The sequence below is a fragment of the Meriones unguiculatus genome, chromosome 3 (assembly GCF_030254825.1).
Source record: "Meriones unguiculatus strain TT.TT164.6M chromosome 3, Bangor_MerUng_6.1, whole genome shotgun sequence".
Classification (NCBI taxonomy): Eukaryota; Metazoa; Chordata; class Mammalia; order Rodentia; family Muridae; genus Meriones; species Meriones unguiculatus.
This window is the reverse complement of record NC_083351.1, coordinates 148,368,077-148,393,566: the sequence shown is the minus strand read 5'-3', so window position 1 is coordinate 148,393,566 and position 25,490 is coordinate 148,368,077. Positions and strand designations below refer to the sequence as shown.

General features: G+C 38.7%; 2 protein-coding genes across 14 annotated transcripts in view; one reads left to right on the top strand and one right to left on the bottom strand.

The window, feature by feature from the left end:
* The window catches only part of Lnx1 (ligand of numb-protein X 1), a 107,259-nt gene extending 98,937 nt beyond the window's left edge, over positions 1-8,322 (top strand). For all 3 annotated transcript variants that reach the window (XM_060380764.1, XM_060380765.1, XM_060380766.1), the window contains 2 exons: positions 5,562-5,720; positions 6,082-8,322. In XM_060380764.1, the coding sequence (XP_060236747.1) occupies positions 5,562-5,720; positions 6,082-6,217 (295 nt within the window). In that variant the 3' untranslated portion in view covers positions 6,218-8,322. The remainder of the gene's footprint in view (positions 1-5,561; positions 5,721-6,081) is intronic.
* The window catches only part of Fip1l1 (factor interacting with PAPOLA and CPSF1), a 59,950-nt gene continuing 39,101 nt past the window's right edge, over positions 4,642-25,490 (bottom strand). For 4 of the 11 annotated variants that reach the window (XM_021664733.2, XM_021664737.2, XM_021664735.2 and 1 more), the window contains 6 exons: positions 20,275-20,301; positions 18,316-18,370; positions 17,113-17,168; positions 12,324-12,543; positions 8,312-8,449; positions 4,642-7,654 (listed from right to left, as the gene is read on the bottom strand). In XM_021664733.2, coding sequence (XP_021520408.1) covers positions 7,507-7,654; positions 8,312-8,449; positions 12,324-12,543; positions 17,113-17,168; positions 18,316-18,370; positions 20,275-20,301 — 644 coding nt within the window. In that variant the 3' untranslated portion in view covers positions 4,642-7,506. The remainder of the gene's footprint in view (positions 7,655-8,311; positions 8,450-12,323; positions 12,544-17,112; positions 17,169-18,315; positions 18,371-20,274; positions 20,302-25,490) is intronic. The other 7 variants (XM_021664734.2, XM_060380767.1, XM_021664736.2 and 4 more) reach the window with 3 other exon arrangements.

Below are 25,490 nucleotides of genomic sequence, written 5' to 3'. Positions count from 1 at the left end.
ATATGACGCAGGCTCCTCTTTCCCTCATGGGTATCTGCTTGGGTTCTCACCCCTTTGCACATGTCTTTCTCTGCCAAGCTGAACCTGGGGAAACCTGCCTGCCCACTTTCGTGTGGTTAGAGCAGGCCTTCATTGTGGCTCTGCTGGTTTTCCTGCTCGACTGTCCTCTCTGCCAAATTCCCTTTCTGATGCCCTTTACCTTTAGGTGGCTCTCCCTCACACATGCTACCTCTAAATTTTGCTGAAGATGAAGTCTGCGTTTCCAGGTTTCTTAGTTGATTTGATAGTGAAACTTAAAGCACAAAGGGAACCGTATCTTCATTCTGCCAGATGGAAACTTGAAATACAATTACCCTGGCACTTTTCAGGCCTCAGTCCTGTCCCGTCCCTGTCCTCATCTCAGGATGTGCGCTCCAGTGGTGCAGCCTCAGTTTCCATGAGGTGGGGGTGGGACCTACTCGAACTTCTAAACCTGAGTGCTCAGGGCCTCAAGAGACCTAGCTTTGCTCTTCCTGACACAACACTGCTCTAGCCATTTGTGTAGTAAGAGATTCCAAACCACACCTTAGCAACGTTAATTGTATCTGACCTGTTTGATTAAGGTCACAACTGAACCTCTCCATGTGCAGAAATGTCTAATTTACATTTCGCCCTTCACTCAACAAAATGTGAGAAAGGTTATTTGCCCTAATAAAGTCTTGCCAGTTACGTAAGGCCAGTGAAGACGCACATGTCAGCAGGCCTAGACTCAAGAACACCATGGCATCATGCTGCGCAACACACGGCAGGAATGTAAATGAAGAGGGTAGCCTTCGTATGCCATGCTGGCATTTCCCGAGTGAAACCAGTGGGTCTCAGATTTAGGCGATGGCAAGGGGCAAGAGCAGGTGATGGGGAACCAGTTAAAAGTGTGTCACCAGATAGCACCCCGCTAGCAGCTCCAGCCATCCTGCCTGCTCTTCAGATTACCAGCTGCCATTCAACAGGAGCAGCCTCCGAGAACACCGATGACATCTTACTTTGTTGGCTCTCAGGGCCCGCTTCCCACATCTGGAAGTTCTTCAAAGCATGTTCTCATCCGGGACTAGCATGGCAGAAATCTGCATGAACTCACTTCTCTTCTTGCCTAAGGATTTAACCCTTTCCTCTCCTGAAGCTCCTAACATATTTTAATCAGGATGATCAAAATCGAAGGGGAAGGAAACAGGCATCAACATTTTTTTCCTAGCTAAATTGTTGACACGTTCATCATGAGATAGGTCTCGGTACATTTAAGCCAGGCAGCATAATAGCAGCTTATGAATGCTTATGAGCCCCGAGCAAGGGCCAGGGTTTCTCCCGAGTTTCCCATGCTCTCTGCACTCCCCCATCACGTGAGAATCACCTACTCTGACTCTGTAGGAAACTAAGGCTCAGAGCAGTCAGGTGACATGCTCACACTGCACGGAGGAGCTCGCAAGCTGAGCCTACCCTTCTTGACATAGTAAGAGAAGGCTAAGCTTGTATTTAGCTTCGGTAACTTATGTCTTTGTTTTCTACTATAAAGCAAGTTCTGGAGAAGCTCACCAAACGAGACTCTTGTACCAGGATGGCATAGATAGCTTTCACTGCCACTTATGCTACCATTTCTTGTCATTTTCCCTATCACCTTCCCTGTGTGATTAAACCCCATTGGTCAAAACCCAAATGGCCACATCATAAGAACAGAGTTACTTTTAACACTGTATTGGACACTTGCCCCCAGGCCTACCTATATTTAATATGTAAAATGATGCCTTTTAGTATTTACTCTAACAATGGGGGAGACCCTTCCAAAAAAGTCTAGTATTTCATAAGGTCTGGGACTGCTGTTGAGTAGACACTTACTGATGAGATAATGAGTCCCTTCTTATGTACTAGGAAACACCTTTTATTGATTTCAGAATCTAGAGGACAAGATATTCCATTACAAACATCTACTATTATGAACTATGAAAGTAATAACAAGCAGTCAATGTTCTGCAGACGATTACTTAGAGCAGATTTTTTTATCCCACCTGTATTAGATGAGCTCCTTTCCTTGGTGGTTAAGTATCAGCTAAAGAGGTACTTGGTTCATGACCTGAAGAGCACACAGTAGCAGGAGTGCATGTAGGGAGAGCATTTTACACAGGAGCCCTAATGCAGGTGCAAAACTGACCTGACCCAGGAGTTAGCCACAGGAAGAGGCGCTGCATTCTACTCAGATTTTAAATTAGTGGAAATGTTGTAAGTTAGGGCAAAAATGTGAAAATACTCAAATAGACAGAGCTAACAAAATGAAGGTAACATGTTGTAGATGGTCAGAAACCGGGTTACACAATCATTTTCTGTCCTCAGAAAATCATTTTCTCTCCTCTCCTGTTCTTCCAAACTTGGCCATTCTTGTTTTTCTTCTACAAATACATTAATTCACAGACTTAGTGTTTTGGATTTGTGATTATTAAAATATAAAAATAATGATAAAAACTGTTAAAAAAAAAAAAGGACATAGGTCAAATTAAGACCAAAGTATTCAATTTTAGTAAATTCTCTATGGGTAAGATAATGCAATACGAAGCATGGTGAACATGAACGAATTCATGACCTCTAGTGCACTCACACCTCGGAAGTATCTTATCCAGCAGAAGACATTCTGTTGAAACTAGCTTGGCCAGTGGACTCAGTTTACATCCTAATGGTCGACTTTCTTTTTGTTTTTTTTTTTTGTTTTTCGAGAGTCAATGCCTCCCTTGTCTTAATATTCCCCCGTTCTTAAACCCAGGTAGTGTTTCAAAGCCATGTTGAGTAGATGGGTATAGAAGACAGATTAGGGAATTAAAAAAAAAAAAATAAGATTTAATTTATGTGTTAAGTGTTTTGCCCGAATGTAGGCATGTGTACCACATGTATGCCTGGTGCCTGGGGAGGCCAAAAGAAGGTATTTGGATGCCCTGGAACTGTAGTTACAGACAGATACCGCCATCATGTGGGTACTAGGAACTGAACACAGGTCCTTTATAAGAGCAGTAACAAGGACCCTTAACTGCTGAGCCATTACTCTAGGCTGAAACCTTCATTTCTTGAGCAGCTCAAGGCTTCTTATACTCCATTCGAGCACTGAAGTTAAGTTTGTGAGCCCGACCACAATCTCACTGGGAAAAGTGACTAAAGCCCTAGCCATTCCGTACACCTCGCTAAGTTTTTCTCAATTAGGCCTAAATTGAGAGAATGAGCTCAGAGCAGGAAAAAAGCTCACATTTACATCCAGGGGGTAAAGTCACTTAGTCTGAAAGGTTACTAATCAAAGACAGCTGCCAGGTTTCCCAGTGAGGAATGAAGTAATGTGAGCAGGGAAAAAAAAAAAATCATCAGTCCTAACTCACCAGTCTGAGATTTTGCCACTATAACAAAGGCAAATGCTCAATATAAAGAAAATAATAAAAGGGTAGGGACATGGATACCTTCTTGAATGGATGCTTACAAGCATACAAGGATTTTGCATATTCACTGATACTACCCAATGCCAAATGTACGACCTAAGGTGATGCCTTTTCCACTATGAAGAGTCTAGGAAAAGACACACTTGTAATCTAATATTAGGTTAACTAATTTCATGACTTTATATCCTTGCGTTTATAGCTGGTCAACATCAAATATTTGGATGCTGAAATAAGGCCCACAAAAATAATGAGAAAACAAACAAAAACAATGGTCCAAAGGATGAGAAGAAACATTAGTTTCAGAGACTGCTACACCTATTTATATGTTTTAAAAGAGTTATGACTGGAAATTTTGAGCAGAGCTCTGAATAGGAATCACCTAATTACTATTTTTCTACCAACCTCCCCCCTAAAAAAAAAAGAAAAACCCCCCAAACGGGCATATAGCCACCAAGGTGGGAATGTGTGATGCTTTAACTACAGTCAAATAAAGTGGAACTTAGCGTGGTATCCAGTACACCACAGCCCCTACAGGAGGCATGTGCTACTGCTGATAGGTTAATGGCAACAAGGTAAGTACTTAACAGTAAAAATGAGTTTTCATTAAAAAGAAAAGGTTGTACATGACATGTATGACAATGCATAAAAGACAAAAATGGGCCTGTTTTATTTCAAATGAAAGCAACAGCATGGAAAAGGTTTTTGTATTAATCAGGGTTCACTAGAGGCACAGACCTGATAGGATGAAATACATATAACGATTATTGAGACTTACAGAATGGTTTACTGGCTGTCTACCAACGGAAGGTCAAAGAATCTAGTAGTTGCTCAGTCCATGAGGCTAGATGTCTTCTGTATACACTGGAATTCCCAAGAAGTGGTCCCCAAAGCCAGTGAAGGAATGGACTTACCAAGGAGTGCAAGGGCAAAGAGCAAGCTTCAATCTTCCAAGCTCTTTATATAGCTTGCCAGCAAGTACGCCCAGATTAAAGGTAGATCTTTCAATCTCAAGATGTCTGGATTAAAAGTCGGTCTTTCCACTGCAAATGATTTAATTAAGAGAAAATCCTTTCTCTGGTGAACCCGGCCGCTTGAGTTTTAGTTAATTCCAGAAGTAGTAAAGTTGCAACCAAGGATAGCCATCAGAGACATTAAATGATGAGAAGGGCCAGCAACCACTGTAATGACCAAGCTTCATTCCTTAACATTTCACAAGATCATTTTTATTGATTATCAAAAAGCAAGTGATTATTTTAAGGTACAGTCTATAAACAAAACATCTTCAATTCTACCAACATAAGAATGCTATCTTCCAGTTAAAGCAATTCCTAGACCATAGACACACATGGTAGACAAGGGACCCTAGAGCAAACTCCAGTGCCCAACACTTCCTTATTGTGATAAGGCAGTTTACACTTAGCTCTAACTCTGCTCTAACAGCCACGACTATCCCTAGTTGAGGATTCTACTGATTATCAGGCCAGCTGTGGTCTGTCCTTCTTCCATTCCCTTTGTACTTTCTGCTTCAGTTTATGCCATGTTGGTTTTCTTCCTACAACAACTGTTCTACTATTTTTGTCCCAGTTTCCATTTGTTTTATGTCTACAGTTTCCTGCAAGTTTATGTGAGTTTAAACCAGTATTTTCTAGGGGTCAATAGAAACTCTACAAATTAAGGAAGCCCGTTAGCATACGTTATTTTCCTTGTGACTAATCACTAATTCAGAGGATGTTTGTCTTTAGGAATTATGTAAACCCACAAGCATATAAAAATTATATTCCCTCAGTACCTTCCACTGTGGCTTATCATTAGAAGTATTAAGGCATATCCAACTTTTAGCTCATGCATTACTGTGTCCTTAGCTAATGCCATGACCATCTTTCTCAGTAGAGACACAAACAAAACATAATACTAAGTCCTTTTGGTGAAAATATACTTAACTATAGCAAAGCGAGACCAAATACAAACACTGGTTAAGAGCATAAAAGGTTCTATCATTTATTTCTGAGGGAGACATACACGCAGTACTTTTCACTTTTTAAGTGTCCAAAAAAAAAAAAAAGTGATGAAGTGACAACTAGTAAACTCAGCTGTACATACACTAATTATATTCTGTTTCAGGTACTTATATAACTGTAAAGATGTGATATTACGGAGGAACACAGCTGGAAGTCTGGGCTTCTACATTGTAGGAGGCTATGAAGAATACAGTGGTAACAAACCTTTTTTTATCAAATCCATTGTCGAAGGAACACCAGCATACAACGATGGAAGAATTAGGTAATAATTACTTAGCAAAAATATTCAAGTATTTTGTTTTCTACATGTAAAAACTTGCCCTCCACCCCCGAAAGAAAGCATATATTATACTTTCTTGAAGAGTGAGAAATTAAAACATGAGTGAACTAGTTAGGTAGTAACAAAGATTATAACCAACCATGGTCCCATATTGCAATCTCCTATACTACTTATTATACCTTCTAACACAAGCTGACTGGAGAATTTAAGTGAAGAGGGGAAAATCTAATTAGAATTAAAATGAACAAGTACGGCAAACACTAGGACCACCCAAATCCACTTTGAGTAACTTCAACTATGAAGTGATTCTGATCACAATCCTGTGGTTCTTTATTTATTTTAGATGTGGTGACATTCTTCTTGCTGTCAACGGTAGAAGTACGTCGGGCATGGTACATGCTTGCTTGGCAAGGATGCTCAAAGAACTGAAAGGGAGAATTACTCTCACTATTGCTTCTTGGCCTGGTACTTTTTTATAAAATCAACGCTGGATCTTAGAAAAATCACAGATAGGCTAAGTAAAAGTGTATTTATCTTGTCAATTTTTATATTTAAAGAATATATTGTAAAAAATGCCAGAAAAAGTATGACATTATGAAAGCAAGTTGCACCTCAGAGAACGTTCTCAAAAATAAAAACTCATGATAGTTTTTATTTGGTGTGGAGGATTTCTCGTCACTCCAGATCTTTAAGTTTATATTTTTTTATTCAATAAAAGGCCCATAAAAACTAAAATGGTTTGTATGCCACACTTAATTTAAATCAGTTGAAAATACGGTGTAAGTGGAGCTCAAGAAGGAGCACATTGTGGGCACTTAAATTTAATGGCAGAGGATTTAAAGGAAAAATAAGTATTTCTAAGTGACAGCTGTCCTCTTAACTTGTGGCTCTCATCCTTCCACACACCAAGTTCCCTGCCCGACTCTCTGCAATCCCTCCTGGGATCAGTTCAGATTTAAAGCTTGTGTTTGGTTTTAATAAGAAACTGATCTAATATAGTACTGTCACTGAGTTTATTTTTTCTCTTAATACGGAAACAGTGCTACCCCCCCCCCCAAAAAAAGACCCACATTCTACTCTGCCATTGAGCCTTGGAAAACATGTTAACAGCAGCCAAAACCCACCATGATCCTTGCTCAAGCAGATGACCATGAAGTGGTCCAATGCTGTGCCAGTTAAGTGTGTCTATACTCGTGACTGCTGGGAAGCACGTAAGACATGCCACAGGGGCCACCCAAATGCCTCATACCATTTTTTATTTTAGATATAGAAACAGTCCATTCAGTTCCCAAGGACCCAAATCCAGAACACTGAAAAACTGCTAGCAAAACTGACATCAAGAATGTGTCCAAGTTCGTGAACATGCAGGAGTGTCACAGCAGTAAGATGAAGCCTGGCTTTGCTTCAGGAGGGGTCTTCTGCAGCACCTCTTCTGTGACAGTACCCCACTACCTAGAAAGCGAGCCACGGTGAGCCCTTGACCTTCACCACGCTGTGGACACACAGCCAGCCTTGCTCTAAATCCCCTGCTGACTCATTCACATTACCTTTTTGGATATAGAGTCATTTCTTTGTTTTCATTCTTTAAATATTACAAGACAAAGATTCTTAATTTAACACAAAAAAATGCATACTTTTATTTTGGAAAAGAAAAAGTTAACGTTTCATTCTAACAGAACAAGATTAAAGGTATATGTCTTAAACATTATCCAGAAAAATAAGATTTTTAGCATCTATTCCTGGGACTAGCACACATAAGAGGCTGAGCCTACTCGGCGGGCGCGGCTTCGGTGCTCTCCTGTTCAGGGACGGGCTCACTGCCAGCCTCTTTTCCTTCTTTGCTTCTTTTAGATTTTTTATGCTTGTGTCTCCTGTGACTGTCCCCTTCTTCACTTTCATGACGACGTCTACTGTTACTGCAGGAAAAGGATTGTGTTTAAGTGCTTCAGTAACAGATGGTGACAAAAACAATCTGGTCTAAATAATCAATGTAAGCCTGGATGGAGGATAAACCCATTTGTTTTCTGAATGAACACATTTTGCAGAGTTATTTTGTGTGAGATTTTATACATAGAATACGTCTTAGGGTTATCTTCACCCATACCATCCCAGAACCCATTATTTTGTTCTGAAAGATTGAAAAGCATAACTTGGAATAGAAAATACTATTTTATAGGGTGAATTTTCAGTTACAGTGGGCACCAAAATTGATTCTAATTTTTTTGCTTTAAAACTGCAGGCCTTCAATTTTGTCTTTAAACCAAACAGCACTTTAATATTTTATTATAAAGACTGGCTCATATGCCCTAATTTCTCTCTATCAAAGAGATAATGTAAAACAAAACAAACAAAAACCACCAAGGTACCTTATGTTTTATTTTGTCTTGGAGATAGTAAAAGAAATGCAAATTGTTTACTTAAAAATTGCTGGCGCTCATAGGAAGGAGCTACGACAGATTGTTCTTGGTTTTTCAGTTAAGTCTAGTGGTTGGCAACTTGAAAATCTGTGTCGTGTGTGCCATGTTCACCCTCCCCCTTCCCCTCCCCCCACTGGACACTATTAAAGAGCAAACCTGCGAGAGGACTTGTGTCTGGTCTCTTCTTTCTCCCTGTGCCGCCGCTCTCTGTGCCGCTCTTCTTTTTCCCGACTCGCTCTATGGCGCTCGTAGCCTCTTTCTGCATACTCCCTGTATCTGTACCGCTCCTCGTCACTGCAATGGAAGTGGAAACACTGATAGCAGGGCTACTAATTCAGCTGACTGCAAGAGGACAAGCTTCTGAAGCCTAACAGAGGCCCGCACGCCAACTTCTGCTGGCCGGACAGATCAGTGACACATCTAACTTAGGAAAGCCACAACACTAGAGTAACGGCGCCCTGTTACAGGTGCTTTGTGCTACCAAGCTTTAGTGATGAGTTATATCACACACATTTTATTTCTGGAAAAAAAAAAAAAGACCGGTAGTTGATTACATTTTAATCAGCAGGTTTATCTCCCTCCCATTTTATAATTATTAAATGTAAAGTAACCTGTATTTAATATAAAAAAATAAAAATTATAAAAAAATTATTAAATGTATTTGTGTATTTCAGCTATGTACAAAAAACTAAAATCTTTTTTGCAAGAATATGTGGCTCAGAGTGGCTTCCACAGGAGACAACAGATATAGGTAAAATTTTTAAATGTTTGCTGTGTACTAGCAGCAACAGTACAACTTTGAAGTGCAGAAGAATAAGCACGAAGAAAAAATGACATCAACACCTGCATTCCCACACAGAACACACAAACTAGACGGCCTAGTGACTTCATCTCCATCTTATGTGTTAAAGAGGGCACATGGCTAAAAACCTCAAATGTATCAAAACAGTTACAGATCTACTTCCTGATTTTGGATAGAATTACCAAGACTCAAAACAGAACCGACTGCCAGAGTTAACAGGTCCCCCCCCTTCCTATCTTTTATATCTCTTCAACGACATTCTCATTGTATCAGTCCTTTAAGTCTTTGTTTTTCCTTCTGTTCTCAGTATGTAGCCCATGATGGCACTGACTTCATCTTGTTGCCTCACCTTTCTGAATGCTAAGAGCGCACACGTACCCCCATGCTTTTTTTTCTCCCTTTTGTATTTTGCATGAAAGTTAAGATTTTTTTTTAAAAAAAAACCTAGTATCAGAAAATTCTGTTCTTTAGAATAAACATATTTTAGAATACTGCTAAAAGCTTCAGTTTCTAAAACCATGTTCAATATAATTAAGCAATGTGTAGCAACAAGATGTTCAAGAATCTGGGTGGGGAAGAGACTGAGTAAGCCCAGGCTGTACAAAAGAACAAAGCAGCCTGTGACCTGGTGACAGGAGTGGCTCAGTGATGCTGCTTAATGCCAGAACACACTGCTGCCCAAAAAATGACCCCGGATAGATGCAGACTGTAAAACATGCCATAAAAACATGTTTTAATACACACAGATGCCGCCTATATCCATGTATGGGTATACCCACCTCTCCCCCCACCCCCAAGGAGCATGTCATTGATAGGCAGCATACAGTGGCAGTATATACATGAATGCCCAGCACATTCTGAGCCTGTTCCACTTCTAATACTGGAACTTCACCCCTTTAAATCTGTTTTCTCATCTGTAACTGACAATCTTATTCAGTTTCTATAAAACCAACAATAATACTTAAAGTGCTTGGTGTGAGAGCAGGCAATCAATAAATGGAATTCTTGGGCAAGAAAGGATGGCTCAGTAGGTAAAGGCACTTGCTGCTAAGCCTGACAACTTAAGTTTGATCCCCAGGTTCCATATTGCAGAATGACTGAAATGAGTCCCTCCAAGTTGTCCTCTGACCTCTAGAGAGGCACCAGGGACGAGCATGTGCACACACACAGAACAGTAAATAGATGGAATTCTTCAAATAATTCAGGACTTAAAATCTCAGAAGCGGACCATTTCCTACAAAGGCTTCTAATAATCTCCAAGGTAAAGCAAACCAGCATAGTGACAAATGAATATTACAATTAACTCTATCAACAAATAAGGTTTTCTTTGCAATGACTCCAACTAAGCTCACATAAAAGTAATGAAGGGCAGTTATTTGTAGTCAATGTCATTTGCTACCTTTGGGGCCTTTGTAGGCAGTCATGTGAGCAACAGACTGCTATGCTGGGGAGTTGGCCCTTCATGAAAACAGTGGCCCCTTCTCCATCCCTGTCTGATAAGTGCCCCAGTGCAAAAGTTTCTCTGGGCCTGGAGCTCATTAGAGTACATTTTCTAACATACTACAGCAACTCGGCTTCTCTCTGGTCCACAATTAAACTGGCTTAAAGACAGCTGTTAAAACTGCTCTCTAGTTTTCAAAACAATGATGCTGTAATTTATATTGTGACACATTTTGTGCAGTTTGCTTTTAGAATACTGTTGCCGTTGGAAACAATCAGCTTTTACTTCCCATGTATATCCCCCGGTACAGGTTTCTCCCAGAACAATTCAGAGTACACAATTCTTTTACCTTTTGCTTTTCAGGCCTTAGCTTTTTACTCAAATTTAAGCAATGCCCTAGAGTTCAGAAACCAGAAAATAAAAACATGGTTTAACCACTAATGTTTTCCAGTTTAGCAGAAACTCAGGAGCCTGTGTGTGCTTGCATGTGTAACATGTGATGCAACAATCTTCTTCCTGTGAATTTCTGTACAGAGATACCCGACTATGACACTCACACTTTATAGACAATGTGCTGCTTCAAAGATACATTTCAACTACATTAAAACCAGTCAACTTCCTGAAAAAAAAAAATACTGTCCTTGACCTTAATCAGAACTGTGCACTTGAGTGGCTATGGCCACCCACTTACATGTACATGCCTTGCCATTGTTTATGGATTTGATCAATGAAATGTATTAAACACCTACTATATATAATTCACAAGCAACTTTTCCAGTTCTTTGTCATATACTCTTTGACTAAGAAATCTAGTCCTAGTCAGATTAACAGCACTGTGAAATTTAATTTGTAAAGACAATGTATGAATATTTATGTATGTTTAGAATACAGCACTATTTCTGGCTTAGAACAGGATTCAAAATGTGAGTGACACGAATGAAAGAATTTTTAAAAGTCAACTGCATGGAAAGGAAAAAGGTGAAAGTTAACAGATTAAAAAAAAAATAGAAAAAAACTAATAGAGAATTTTAAATGACAACCAAGCCACACCTCCAGCAGTCAGCATGGCTCTGCTGGTACTCTCATTCTCCATGCTGCCTAATCATAGTCTCATCTGACAGGAGGATTCTGAACTACACACTAATCTGTAAGGGCTGAACTTTTCAGATCAAGTTTAGGCCTATCAACACTATCACTCTGAAAACCTTGGCTCAGTCATCTTATTAATGTGCCACCTTAGGTACCATCACAGTGTACACTAAAGTAAGTGAAACACAACTTTCACCATCTGTTTGCATGAGTGTACAGATAAATGTCGGCATTTAGTTACACAGTTTGTTAAGTATTATTTCTGGAGGAAGTAAAGCAGTGTACCAATTCAGAGCATAGTATTTTGGTTTTCACAACCTTTTACCTCTACAGGACCTGTGCTTATGAGGTAAGGTAACTCGCTGCTCTGCAGGACACCTTGAGAATTCCTTTAGAAATGTGGCACAAAAATAAAAATTCAGGCGTACACAAAGAACCTCAGCTGTTAACATTAGGTTATTTATACTTTAAAAAATGGATATGATACTTAGTAAATCAAGGTATTTTTAACTCAAGATACGTATTTAAAACTGGTAATTTTATTTTAAAATAATACACACGTTAGGAATGTATATGAATTAACTAATTAAACTTAAAAAGTTATATTTAGGTGACAAGACAGAAATCTGTGGGGGGATATAAAATTCCCTTAAGGGCCATGATTTACAAATTGCTGCTTACAGTCATGGGAATCCCCAACAATGAAATGAGTATGATTCCAAAAAGGCCTTCCTCACCACACCTTGAGCATTCCTTTCACAGTGAACTGGAATTCACTTCCTCACACCAAATAAAACTGCAAAGTAAGAATGAACTGTGCTGCAGAGCCCACGAACCTGTTGAAAACACTTGGGGTGGGGCTATGGTCCCGCTCCCGCTCCCTCTCTCGGGTCCGCTCTCTTTCTCTGTCCCGGTCTCTTTCTCGCTCTCTGTCTCTGTCTCTGTCTCTGTCTCGGTCTCGGTCTTTCTCTCTCCGTGCATAATAGTCCCACTGCTTGGTGGTGTCCACAAGGCTAGGCCACGAAGGAGCAGAACTGGTAAGGTGGGGAAAGGCAACTAAAGAAAACAGGAAAAAGCACAGTGAAAACAAAGGTTATAGTACTTACTCTTATTCTCTCTCCTTTTAAAATATATGTTTTTTATTTATTACACTTTATATTCCAGCTGTAGTCCCCACCCCCATCCCCTCCCAATCCTGCCTTCTGTCACTCTTATTCTCTTTATTTGGCAAGAATAAGAATTAAACCACAAAGTTTCCAATATTAAAAAGAGAAACAAGATGACACTGGGACATTTTTGAACTATTACAAGAAAATGAGATACAGAAATTACATTTAAAGAGTTAGGTATAGCTCACTGAGTGAACACTTGTATAACATGCACAAGGCAATGGATTCAATACCCACGTCTACAGAAACAACACCAAAAACCTTTTTAAACAATAAAATGAAGACATTTGTAAACAGTAACAAAAGCAAAGCAAAACTTATTATCCAAGACAAAAAAGGAAAATTATTTTAGAAAAAAGACTTAAGATGAAAGAGTAATTGAGCAAATAAACAGGAAGTACATATTCCTTTAAGAATAAAGTAATGAACCCCAGTAAGTTACAAGAGAAACCTAAGAAGCCTAAGAAGTATCATCTCTGCGTTGATTAAGAACATTCATGTATAATTTCATTACATATTATTAAATATGCATAGCAAATTTTAAGAGAAACCATCACAAAAATGGAGATGTTTTCACATAAAGAATAAACAACAACAACCAGTAGTTGAGCTAGGAAGTCCTGCGAAGGATGGAAAAAGCAATATACGAAACATCCCAATAGCCATAATTAAAAGCACCACTGAGTTCATCAGGTACAGGACAGTTTATTAAGTTTCACTTTTAAAAGTCTATCTTTTTGAAGGCTGGAGAAATGGTTTAGCAGTTAAGAACACTGGCTGTTCTTCCAGAGGACACTAGTTTATTTCCCAGCACCTACGCAGCAGCTTACAACTGTCTGTAACTCCAGACGGGCATCTGATGACCCCTTCTGGTATCCATGGGCACTACATGCATGTGGTACATAGACATACATGTAAGCAAAGTACCCATAACATAAAGTCTTTTGTAAAAGTCCATACATATTCTGAATACATGGTACATGTACACAAAAACATGGGAAAAGGATTTGAGGGCAGCGGCTTCATGAGGATGAAGAGGTTAAAAAGGGGTTAAAAGTACTGGCCAGTATTCCAGAGGACCCAAGTTTGATTCCCAGCACCCACATGGCAGCTCACAACTATCTTAACTCCAGCTCTAGGGGATATGACTCCCTCTTCAGGTTTCTATGGACAGCAAGGATGCTTGTAGTAGATACACAGACAGACATATTGGCAAAACACCCATTCTCAAAGTAAATTTTAAATATTTCTTAAAAAGAGAAACTGGGCCTGTTATCAAGTTCTGGATCTTAGGGAGCATGCTCTCCAGGAGGACTGTGGGTCATGAATCTCTTCTGTCATTTCTGTCAGGTGAACGGTTTTGCTTCACAACTCCACCACACAAGGCTTACGAGTCATGGCTTTGTTTAAGTTATGGATGGGAACCTCCAAATTTATGAGCCAAAATTTAAAAAGAAAAACAAAAAGGTTGTCACCTAATATTCCTGCAAAACTTAATTCTAAACTAGGTCTTGTCATATGCTGTCTTCAAATCATATCCAGAAAACATCATTTTATGTTGCTCAGGGGTATGAGAATGAATTATACATTATAAAAAGAAGAAGGTAAAGGTAAAACAGAACTAACTGCAACGAAGCTGTGTGTGTTGTCTTTATTGTAAAGCTTCACTTGGCTAGAGTAAGGAAAGTCTTCCTCTCCATTAATAATTCTTACAGTTCCCTTCCTAATTCAATGCTTGCCCCAGGTGGGGAGCTGGGAGGATAGACAGTAAGAGTTCTTGCTTCCTAAGAATAGAAACAAACACCTAACATTCTGAAAAAAAAAAAAAAAAAAAAATTAAGTCCTTAATTAGAAGAAGAAAGCTCTACAAGATTACTGGGTCAGTAATCTCAAGAACGACTTTCTGATATGGGCTAGTCATTTTGTTTCACTCGTCCCCAAACATATAGCAGACCAAGTGACAGAAACTCTTGATGCCATAAAAAGGTAAAACAAACAAATAAAAAAACCCAAAACAAATGAACTCAATGAGCAATATCATAGGTATTGTGCTAAATTTGAACTCCAGCTTCAAGGAAAAGATTTTAATTCATCCAAGGTTACCTAAGATAAGCTGAACCCAAGACACAAATCTTAGAGCCTATGCTTCAACAATTACTTTTATTGCATTAGGGGTATAGAAGAGAGAGAGAGTTTGTACCCTGTTGGAGATGGTGGTGACTGTGAAAATGATGGCTAACACTGGGACACTTGGCAAAGAGCAGGACAAGGTGCTTTAAGATAATCCCGCGGCTTTAGGGAATGTTTTCCCTTCAGTTTAATGACGAAGACTTCCAAAGAGCTTATGACTATAGAGAGGGCAGAGTGAGGTTCCAACCTAGGTAGAATGGCTAGAAGAGGAACACAGCCATAAACTACCGTTGGGGGATTGAAAGCAAAGGTAACTAACACAATTTGGATCCCAAAGACCCTATAAGAGCTTGTTAAAGATATTCAGAAGCATATCACCAGGACATAGATTCTACCACAGAAATCCCTTTAAAATCCATTAAAATCCCCTCCACATTCAATGGAGGAAACAGGGCATTATAGTGTCTACCTCTGGATTTCACCCAGAGAGACCAGAACATGCTACTCTGAAATACATCTCAAGAATGATATTGAGGTAACGGCAACTGAGAAGGCAACACATATCTAAGAAAAGCTTCCTACTCTCCATTTGCCCATAAGCAGGAAATCAAATCCACAAAGGCTCAGGTCTATCTCTTGCTCTCTTTAGTAGAAGAATGAAAACAGATCATTGGAGACTATTAGCCTGGAGACCCACTACCAGCTCCTTTCTTTATTACTGGCTTTATTTCCTTATCCTTTCAGTAGTAGGGATTGAACCCAGGCCCTCATACATGCTGGTCAAACATTCTATCTTGGAACCACAGCCTGAGACATTTATCCAGTCAGTCAGTTAAAACCAATGAGTTTATGAGAGTTACTTAGGAGCATGGACGGAGTATTATTTACAGGCACATAGAAAGTAGACAATTTACTGACTGCTATGAGATACCTGAGCAACCAGCTGTACACATATCCTTAGGAAAAGGTGGGGCCTCTTGGGAGCGTCTTCCTCCAACATGGAATGTTGACAGGCCCAGTCATTACAGGTCATCACAGCTGCTGTGAGTTCAGGTGTGAGTGCAATGGCCCTGTCATGCTCGGAAGACAGTGCTTTACCATATTCCACCCTATCTCCTTCAATGTTGTATGAATCTTCCAAGGGTGATACAGATGTCCATTGAGCAACAGACATTCAACAAGCACCTTTAGATCTCTCATTTGCTGTCTTTGGTACAAATGCTCTATAATCCAGACTTTTCTAAGCTTCTGTATCTTTCATGTCACACCAGTGAGACAAGCTCCTAATATGCTTTTCTCTTGCTGTCTTTGGGAGTTGTTTCACTTAAGAACTGTGTACACTTTTGTTTTCCCCATCCACTGACATGTACACTATCCCATGCAGGAATTCGGGGCTTCAGTGGAGAAAGTACCTGCAGAGAGGACTATGACTAGAGAGCTCAAGGGGAGCCTGAATAGCACATACGCTTAGCTCCTGAAGTGGTAGCATTCTATGAGAAACCTGACACTCTATAAGTCATCCTACTATGGAAGAAGGTGCAATTAAATAGCATCACATTGCTACAGGAAAATCTGTCATAAAAGATGCAATATACAATAAACTCCGCTGCAGTGTTAAGAAATTACCACAGCCATTCTTAGTAGCCACCACGCTCACCGAAGCAAAACTCTTCATTAAGCAAAACAATTATGAGTCACCAAAGGGCTAAAGTCATCACTAACATTTTTTAGCAAAAACAGCAGCAGCAACAACAACAACAACAACATAAATTAAGGGCTTTACGCTCCTTGAAACTGTTACTGAACACTTACAGAGCATAATATAAACAAACACTGCATTTTTATGCATGAGAAAATAAAAAGCTTTGCACAACGTGTCTTATCATGTTTGCTTTATTGTGGCAGTCTGGAAACCAAACTTGCCTCCAAAGTAAGCCTATAATGCTGGGTACCATCATAAGCTTCTACAAGTTAAAAAAAAAAAGGGGGGGGAGTATCTGAGGGGCACAGACAAGGAAGACATGCACATTGCTCACAAAAAAAAAAAAAAATAAGGTTAGCCGGATGCCATGACTCCTGAATAGTGAGACTAAGACAGACCCTAAAGGATTTCAGGAGAAGCTGAACTATCAAATACCCGCTGCCCAACCATTTTCTAAAGTTTCTCAATTGATAATTAAAGTGTATTTTCTTAAGTATCTGGTATATACAGACTTTACTCTTTCAAATGATATTTCTGTTACTTTAACCCATGAAAGCACGTTTCCACTTCTCTTTACCAGTACATATTACTGACTCACAGTGGATCTGGTGGCAAGTAACTTACCGTTGCCGTATGGAAATGCTCGTGCAGAACGGCTGTCGTAACCAGATGAATGGCCGCTGTGGAGGAACAAAGTATTTTTACATAGGATGCAAATTAATGCTCAATCTTAACAGTTCAGTGCAAAGTTTAGCAAGGCAAAGTTTAACTCCTTAAAAATTAAACACTTTAAAAGAATAAACTGTCCGTAGAAGTCAATGTTTCATTGGAAAACTAAAACAAGCTTTAATGATCAATTTATTGTAATCCTGTGCTGTTCAAAACTCAATAACTGTTTTGCATATTTGAAAAATTTGTCTCAGGGTCTTTTAATATGACAACACGGACCTTTTCACCCCAAAAACATGAGATTTGTAGCTACTTGCTGGACTATTTAGTGTAATTCATGCAATCAATTTCAGCTTGGCTCATTGAGATGCAGGGAATTGAGGCTAACAGAATGTTTGAGGTTCAAAACTTACCCTTAAAAAATTGGTTAATGGCTACAAATTAGTTATAAGTCATCAATAATTAGTACTTAAATGGGACGTTTGATTGGGAGACAAGTATGTATTTAACGAGAACTAAATGACAGCAAATCTATACCTGTCAGAATTTGCTTCCTGGAGCAGCACTTGGATGGCTTGATACCACCATATGAAGGGAGCCCAAATTTCCTTTGCTGTTATATTACTTTTTAGACTAGCTCTAGTCAGAGTGAAGTAATGTAATATCCCTGTTTACTAGTTGAGTTCTGCCTGCTGCAACATGTGCTGTCCTAAACTTCACAACTGAGTCCAGAGAGACTGAAAGTTAGCAACACTGACTTGAAATCCTAAGTTTGCTCGTCAGGGGAATATTCTTCAATATATGGGATTAAGAAAATTAAGCAGAAGGCATGAAAAAAATAAGGCTTCTGCCTTAGAGGCTGGCTCCTTCCGCATGGAAGTGATACAGCAGGGGAGCAGGAAGTACTGCTGTTCTTTTCCCATTGCAATAGATAAAAACTAATTATTAATGATTTCTAACAACCTTTTAAATTTTATTTGCCCTGTTTTGATATTAGACTAAAGTTACATAAAAGTAATTAATACAGATTAAACTTTTACATGGACAGTTGCTATGTCTATAAAAGATAAACATTAGAAAGTACTAGCAAAGACACGTTAGTAAGGTTCTGTTGTACACTATCAATGATCACCAATACAGAGTACTGCACAGCTTTACCTTTCTATTGTTGGTATAAGAGATGGAGGTGGAGCGCCTGGTGGAGGGGGGAAACCTGAAACATTCAACCAAAAGGGTAAAATATTAACAGGACTCATATGTAATGTTAAGAGTGAAACACAGTTGCTGAATATCACTAATATTTTCTGGGGACACAAACGTGTTTCTCTACGTCATAACGAACAGGAGAAATAAAGCTGAAACTTATAAACAGTTTTTTAGAGCAAAAACGTTGTGAATTAATAGTCTGGTCTAACACACAGAGCACAAACTGTCAGGACACCGGTCTTATTTTCAGCACCACACACAGCCCATTTTGTGCGTCTAAGAAAGTTAGTCTCAATGCCTTACCTTTTCCACATTAAAATACAAAACAGAACAATACAAAAAAAAAAAAAAAACCAGCAGTGATGTTGCCATCAGATTGAAGAAACACATATAATATATAGCATTTACCTCATTTAAAAATAGTATGAGTTTCAGATTTATAGAAATTTCTTTAAAGTATAATTTATAAGTAAAATTTAACCACTAAATATATGTATTCACAGCAAGAACATCTGCCATGAAATGTTTCTGAAATAGCACAACCCTGTGAACTACTTTACAAAGCAAGGCACATAATGGGATTTTTGGATTAGTCTGGAGGCAGATAATTTGCACCTTTGTATTGTGAGGTCAGTACTCTCAGTCACTCACATAGCTAAATGAAATCCCGCAGAGTAACACAGCTAAAAGGGACCTAAGCATGTAGTCTCCTCTATACTTTCAAAGTCAGAGTATAACAGCACCACAGCAAAGATTTCACAGTTCCACAACTTCTGAGACCTACTTTTTCTTTTTTTCCCCCCAACTTTTAACAACCTCCACTATTAGGAAATGCATCACATTCAACAGTGTCAATCCCTTGCCCTCTGGCTCATGTGCTGATGGAGACAAAGCCATGAGTGTAACATCATTGTCTGCCACTAATTGACAACTTTCCTAACGACTTGATGCCCTCTCAGTACTACCAGGGAACATGAACCCAGGCCTTTCATTTCTTCTCAAAGCTTCATTTACAGCAATCGATAGCCCTGCTTCAAACTATGTCAAATTTACTCTGCTTGTCACTGCCCAGTTTTAGGCTGTCCAGCTCTTCAGGGTTGGCAGCGGGTACAGCGGGCCCTGCCACGTCCTACCTGCCAGGCCACAGCCACAGTGTTTCAGACTACAAAGACACACAGTCCCTTAGGCCTCCCTGCACACCCACACACAGCCAGGGACTGCTTCTAGCTAAGTATGGACACTAACCTTTGCCATCTAAACTTCTCTTTATGCTCATCCAGGCCATTCTGAATTAAGACCCACTCTTCTCAGCATTGTCACTGTCACTTTCCTCATACTCCTTGGTTTTTTACACTCAACTCAGTAAATATACTTTCTATTGGGTTCACCATTACACGATAAAAAGAAATAACTGACAAAAATGTGAAAAACATCCCTAGGCTACATAAACACTCCTACCGATTAGAACAAGTGCTTGGCTAATCAGTAGGCCATACCGCTGCTGTGTGGTTCAGTCCTTATTTTCTCATGACAATGAACTATGACAGTGAGTAAACAATCAGAAGCTATGAAAAAAATCAAGATAAATTATTTTTCTTTTCTCTTTGAGTCACTTTTACATGCAATAAAAAAAAATCATTGGTCTAAAAAGCTTTTCAAACAGTGATTTTCTATTCTATCTGCTACTGTTTTCCTCACAAATTGATAAGGTGAGAAATGGGTAAGACAAGTTTTAGACAACTGAATGTCTTAATGCTGGAATGAAGCAAAGGCAGAGCTGAAAATAGGACCTTGAAATCCCAGTGGCCTAATGGACATTCTAACCGCAGCAACAACCGGCCCTCCTGTAACTCTAAGCTTGAAATTTCATGTTCATTAACAATGATGGAGAAAACATGAAAAAAGTTTTACCTGGAGGTGGTACAGTTATTGGAATACCTAAAAAACAAGTGATGAAATTTAATATAGTAACTGGATTTCAGAACCTGTTATGTTTTTATGCCATCACCAAAACAATCTTTGAAATAAAACCCCTGACTCAGCATCCTGGCTTAGCACTCAAGAGAAGCGCTCTGTTCTTTTGCAGACCAACGATTCAAGTACAGCATCCAACTTTCCTGATGAAAAACCAGCCTAACAACATCATAACAAGATTGCTCACTAGTTGGAATCACAAATGAAGTTAAAAGGCACATCACTTAAAAAGCACACTTGTGATACACAAATATCAAACTCCATAACGTTGAAAAGCTCACTAAATTTGGTCATGAGAATCCAATTTTGTTAGCTAACAGTTTAACGGAAACAATGCACGAAGAAAAATATTACTTCTGTAAAGGCCAGTGTGGGCTACTCAAGTGTGAAGACTGTCTTACTGCTGTTGCCAGGAGAAAATAGTCAATACTTTCTTTGACTTATGGAAATAGAAAAGGTATAGAAAACTTATGTACGGACACACACACACCATATTAATGTAAACATAGATGATTACCTTTACAAGTATTAGCAAAATGAAATGTGTAGATATTATAACTTTTAAGAAATAACTATACATGAGCATTCTAAACTTGCATTGGCCAAACGTCCCTGTTAAGTACTAAGCAACCAAAATTAAATCTTAATTTTAAATATAAGAATACATGAAAGCCAATACATGCAAACTGGAACTACTTTTAGTTGAAGAAAACTAATGATCTCAAGTTAAAAAACGGGAAAAAATTGAAACAACTTTTTCACTGAAAGTTTTATATTATAAATAAGTTCAATTGTTCAAACAGTTTATTAAATTCTGTCTCTAAAACTGCCTCAAAATTAGTGCAAAGGAGGGGGAAATCAAATTAACTTCTTAACTGCATGCAAGAAAACAGAAGCACTCTCAAATGTTTTCTTGACCAGGGAATGCTGCTGCTTGTTTACTTTAAAATGTTCCAACAGACATGTTTTAGTGGAGTAAGGCTAGTAAGGCTTTCATGAGCAACAACTTAAAACAGCATATGGCCTTACAACACCATGAACAACAAAACAAACAAACAAACAAAAAAAAAAACAGGTTATGAAAACAGCAAGTGAAACAGTATGTAAGGCAGCCATGGCAGCCTTAACCTACCATGCTAACCACAGGCAATCCTATTTTCCTCTACCCTAAGGTTTTATCTTAATGTTTCTCATGTCACTGAAGTCTAAGGACCTAGCAGATAGCACTAACCAAGAATCCCAAATGCAAAGCTAAATGAGAAAAGGAAGATGGAACAGTGAATGTTTTTGTATGCTATTACTTAATATTCTTTACAATAGTACAAATCTCTACTGAACCTCACTATCTGAGTTTATTTGCATACTCAACATATGAATTTGGTTTTGACTTTCTTAAATGTGTAAGACCACTGCTAGATCTGCTTTCTCTATGGGTATTTTCCCTCAATGTGTTTATGAACTTCAAGCAACTACCTTAGCCTCACCTACTAAAAGGAGAATCTGTGCAAAAAGGTACACAATTACTAGCCAGGGGTCTTCAAAACTTAGTCTTTAAGACTAAGACTTAAGGACTTAAGTCCTTAAGACTATTTTAACTGTGGAAAAAAAATACAGAAGGTATGTGACCAAATCAATTCTTCTCCAAAAGCTGTTAAAATTACTGTGCTAGTTAGTTTTACGTCAAATTGACACAAGCTGGTGTTGTTTGGGAAGAGACCCTCAACTGAGAAAATGCCTCCACAGGTTGGCCTATAGGCAAGTCTGCCCAAGATTTTCTGAAACAGTGATGTGGGAGGTCCCAGTTTATTATGAGTGGGTCCAACCCTGAACTGTGTAAGAAAGCAGTCTGAGTAAACCAGTAAGCAGTGTTCTTCACAAATTCTGCTTCAGCTCCTGCCTTGAGTTTCTGTCCTGACTTCCTTTGGTGATGGAATGTGAAGTATAAGCCAAATGAAGACTTTCCTCCCCAAGTTGTTTTTGGTCTAGTGTATTATCACAGCATTAGAAACCCTACCCACACAAAGGAATAGCATGCAGGCATTCCTGAAGAGACTTGATAGGCTGGACTCAGTTGGTAAGGGAAGAGGGCTCCCCCTTTCTGAGGACTAGGGAACTGGGATGGGAGGAAGGGGTAAGGAGGATGGGGCTGGGAGGAGACAAGAGGCTATGATGATCGGCATGTAAAATGAATACATTAAAAAAATCCTACCTAAAAATAATTATAATCTGTTTTTAATTTTAATCTTACTATCCTAGAACAGATTTTTAAAAGTCAACTGGAATTAAGAACAGAGTAAAAGAAACAAAATGTTAAACAGTTGTCTTTCCCATAGGAAGCTTGCATGCTGCAAAGGGCTCTTCCAGAGAGACCTTTATTTAACAGAAGAGTTTACTTCAGTGTAAACAATTGGTCATGGAAAAGGACTAGAAATTGATGAAACATACAGACAGTTCCTTGACAACTATCCAAAACAGTAATTTTCTTTTTTAAAAATTTATTTTTATAAATTACAGTTCATTCACTTTGTATCCCAGCTGTAGCCCCCTCCCTTTTCCCCTCCTAATTCCACTCTTCCTCCCTCATCTCTTTCCATGGACTTTCCATGGACTTTTTTTCAGTGGACTTTCCTCCCTAAGTCCACTGAAAAGGGAGGTCCTCCTGCCCTTCCCTCTGGCCCTAGCCTATCAGGTCTCATCAGGACTGGTTGCATTGTTTTCCTCTGTGGCCTGATAAGGCTGCTCCCCCTAATGGGGGAGGAAAACAGTAATTTTCAAATACTAATTCAGCAAGTTTAATAGGTAATATAAAGGAAAAGCCACATTTTACTTAAACAGATCTAGTATTTAACTTTTATTAAGAAAAACAAAACCAAAATAATGTAAGAGACAGAAATTCATTCCAAATTCATTCATTCCTTTTTTCCTTCCCTGGACAACTCCAATAGATTTAAACATACAAATCAAGTACTTTACTTCTGTTACATCTATAGGTATGCATGGATACCTGCATCTGTATGCATACATGCATGTATTACATAGGAATTATTTTGCTTTGAGACAGGTCTCACTATGTAGCCTGAAACTCTCTAGGGAAATAGGCTGGCCTTGAATGCACAGTTATCTACCTGTATTTGCCTCCCAAGTGCTAGAACTAAAAGCCTGTGCCAAATATATGGCTCTCTATTTCTTATCTGAAAAATGACCATTTCCCTGGAAAGCCTTCCGTAACAGTAAAAGCTTCAGGAAAGTAATTATCCATTCATATTCATGTACTTCCCTGAATCAAAAATCACCTCGAGTCCAGACTCCAGACTGCTGGGGCACTCTTAGAATTTCTCCTTCAAAATTTCTAAGGTTAAAACAAAGAAAGAAACAAACACCTCTGCGCTCCCAAGAAATCCTTAGGAGATAAAGTTGTTAGCCTAGGACCACACACTAGATTATAACCCACACTTCTATTCTTAACTTTGAGAGACTCAGTTTTACAGCTGAAAACTAAAACCAATTTTTTATGAAACAAAGGCATTGACATATGAGAGTAAAATACAATGACAATATATACTGTCAGACACAGAAGGGACAGGGATATGGGATATGACACACAGAGAGAATGTGTAGCTTTTCCAGTATGTCATGATTATTCCTAAATGTAAAAGGGGGATGGGAAAGGAACCTAAAATTTTACCTGGGGAACTGACACAACGAAACAGAAAGGCACTATTCCTACTAAATAGTAGAAAACAACAACAAAAGTGACTTGTACTAACTAGGAATTCCCACAAAATACTCTGAAGATACACTTAAAAACAAAAACAGAACAACAACTGACTGTAAGCAAATTTATTTCCTCCTGTGACTTGTAGAAGCATGCTAGGTGGCTTCAAACATGGTCCCACAATTCCTTCCTCTGGGTACAAATGCCTTGGCACACCTCTGGCATTTGATTCGTCTAAGTGAGAGGGACATCAGTGTCATTACACAGACACAACATCAAACCAGCAAAATGATGAGGCTATATCTATGACGAGGCTACAAGAGACAGTGATTTCTATTTTGCTGGCACTCTTTCTATACTACCTCAGTTGTTTGGTGTAACCACGGTCACTGAGGAACTCAAACCCACAGCCCAACAAAAAGAAGAAAGGGGTGCTACAGAGAGGACTCAGAAGTTTAGAAACAAAGGCACTGATCCCTTGCAGGGAGACTTAGTTCCTAGCACTCACATGGTGACTCACAACATCTGTAATTTCCCTTTCCAGGGTATCTGATACACTATTCTGATCTCAACAGGTACCAGGTATGCATATGGCATACATACATGCAGGTAAAACCCTCATACACATATGGTAAAAATAAATCTTTATAAAGCGAAAGCTGACTTTTTATTAAAGTGAGTGAGTTTAGTGACTAAACCTTCCCCAGTGAAGCTCGTAGAAATGGCTGTGAAAGCTTCAAGTAGAGAACTTGACTAAGCTATTCTTTTGTTCCCAACTCAGACTATGTAACAATATGCTGTTTTAAGCTACTACATCCTAGGATAATTTGTAATGTAGTAATAGAAAACATAATACATACCTATCTTTTCTCTTTCAAGTTCAAAACAAAGGGGAAAAAAAGGCAGAATTATATAAGTTCTGCTTCCTGTTTCTCACTAAATTCCAAATCCCATCAGTACTATACATAAGGCTAGAAAAGCCTGACCTAAGTCTCCTGTTTCTACTTTAAGCCAAATTCAGAGGCTTTACAAAAATACAAAGTCAAATGTGCATACTTTTAAGTATCATTTTGCCTCACAAATTAAAACCATGAACATACACACATATATACACAGAACACTACAGAATACTATGAACCACTGCTTTTCAATGACTAAACCAACTAAACTGAATAAGGAATAAAGTCATTGTAAAAAATATGTATTAAAATGTTATGATAACAAAATGTAAATCAACTGAGTTACCAGAATATTTCTTATCCACTCAATCATCAAATTTACAATATTTAATTCCTACAGAAAATAAAATTCTATCTCCAATTAAAACATATTTGATAGAAATATCACTCTTCTGTCTGTCCTTCCTACCTACCATTTTTTTTTTTTTTTAGACAGGGTTTCTCTGTGTAGCCCTGGCTGCCCTGGAACTCTTCCCATA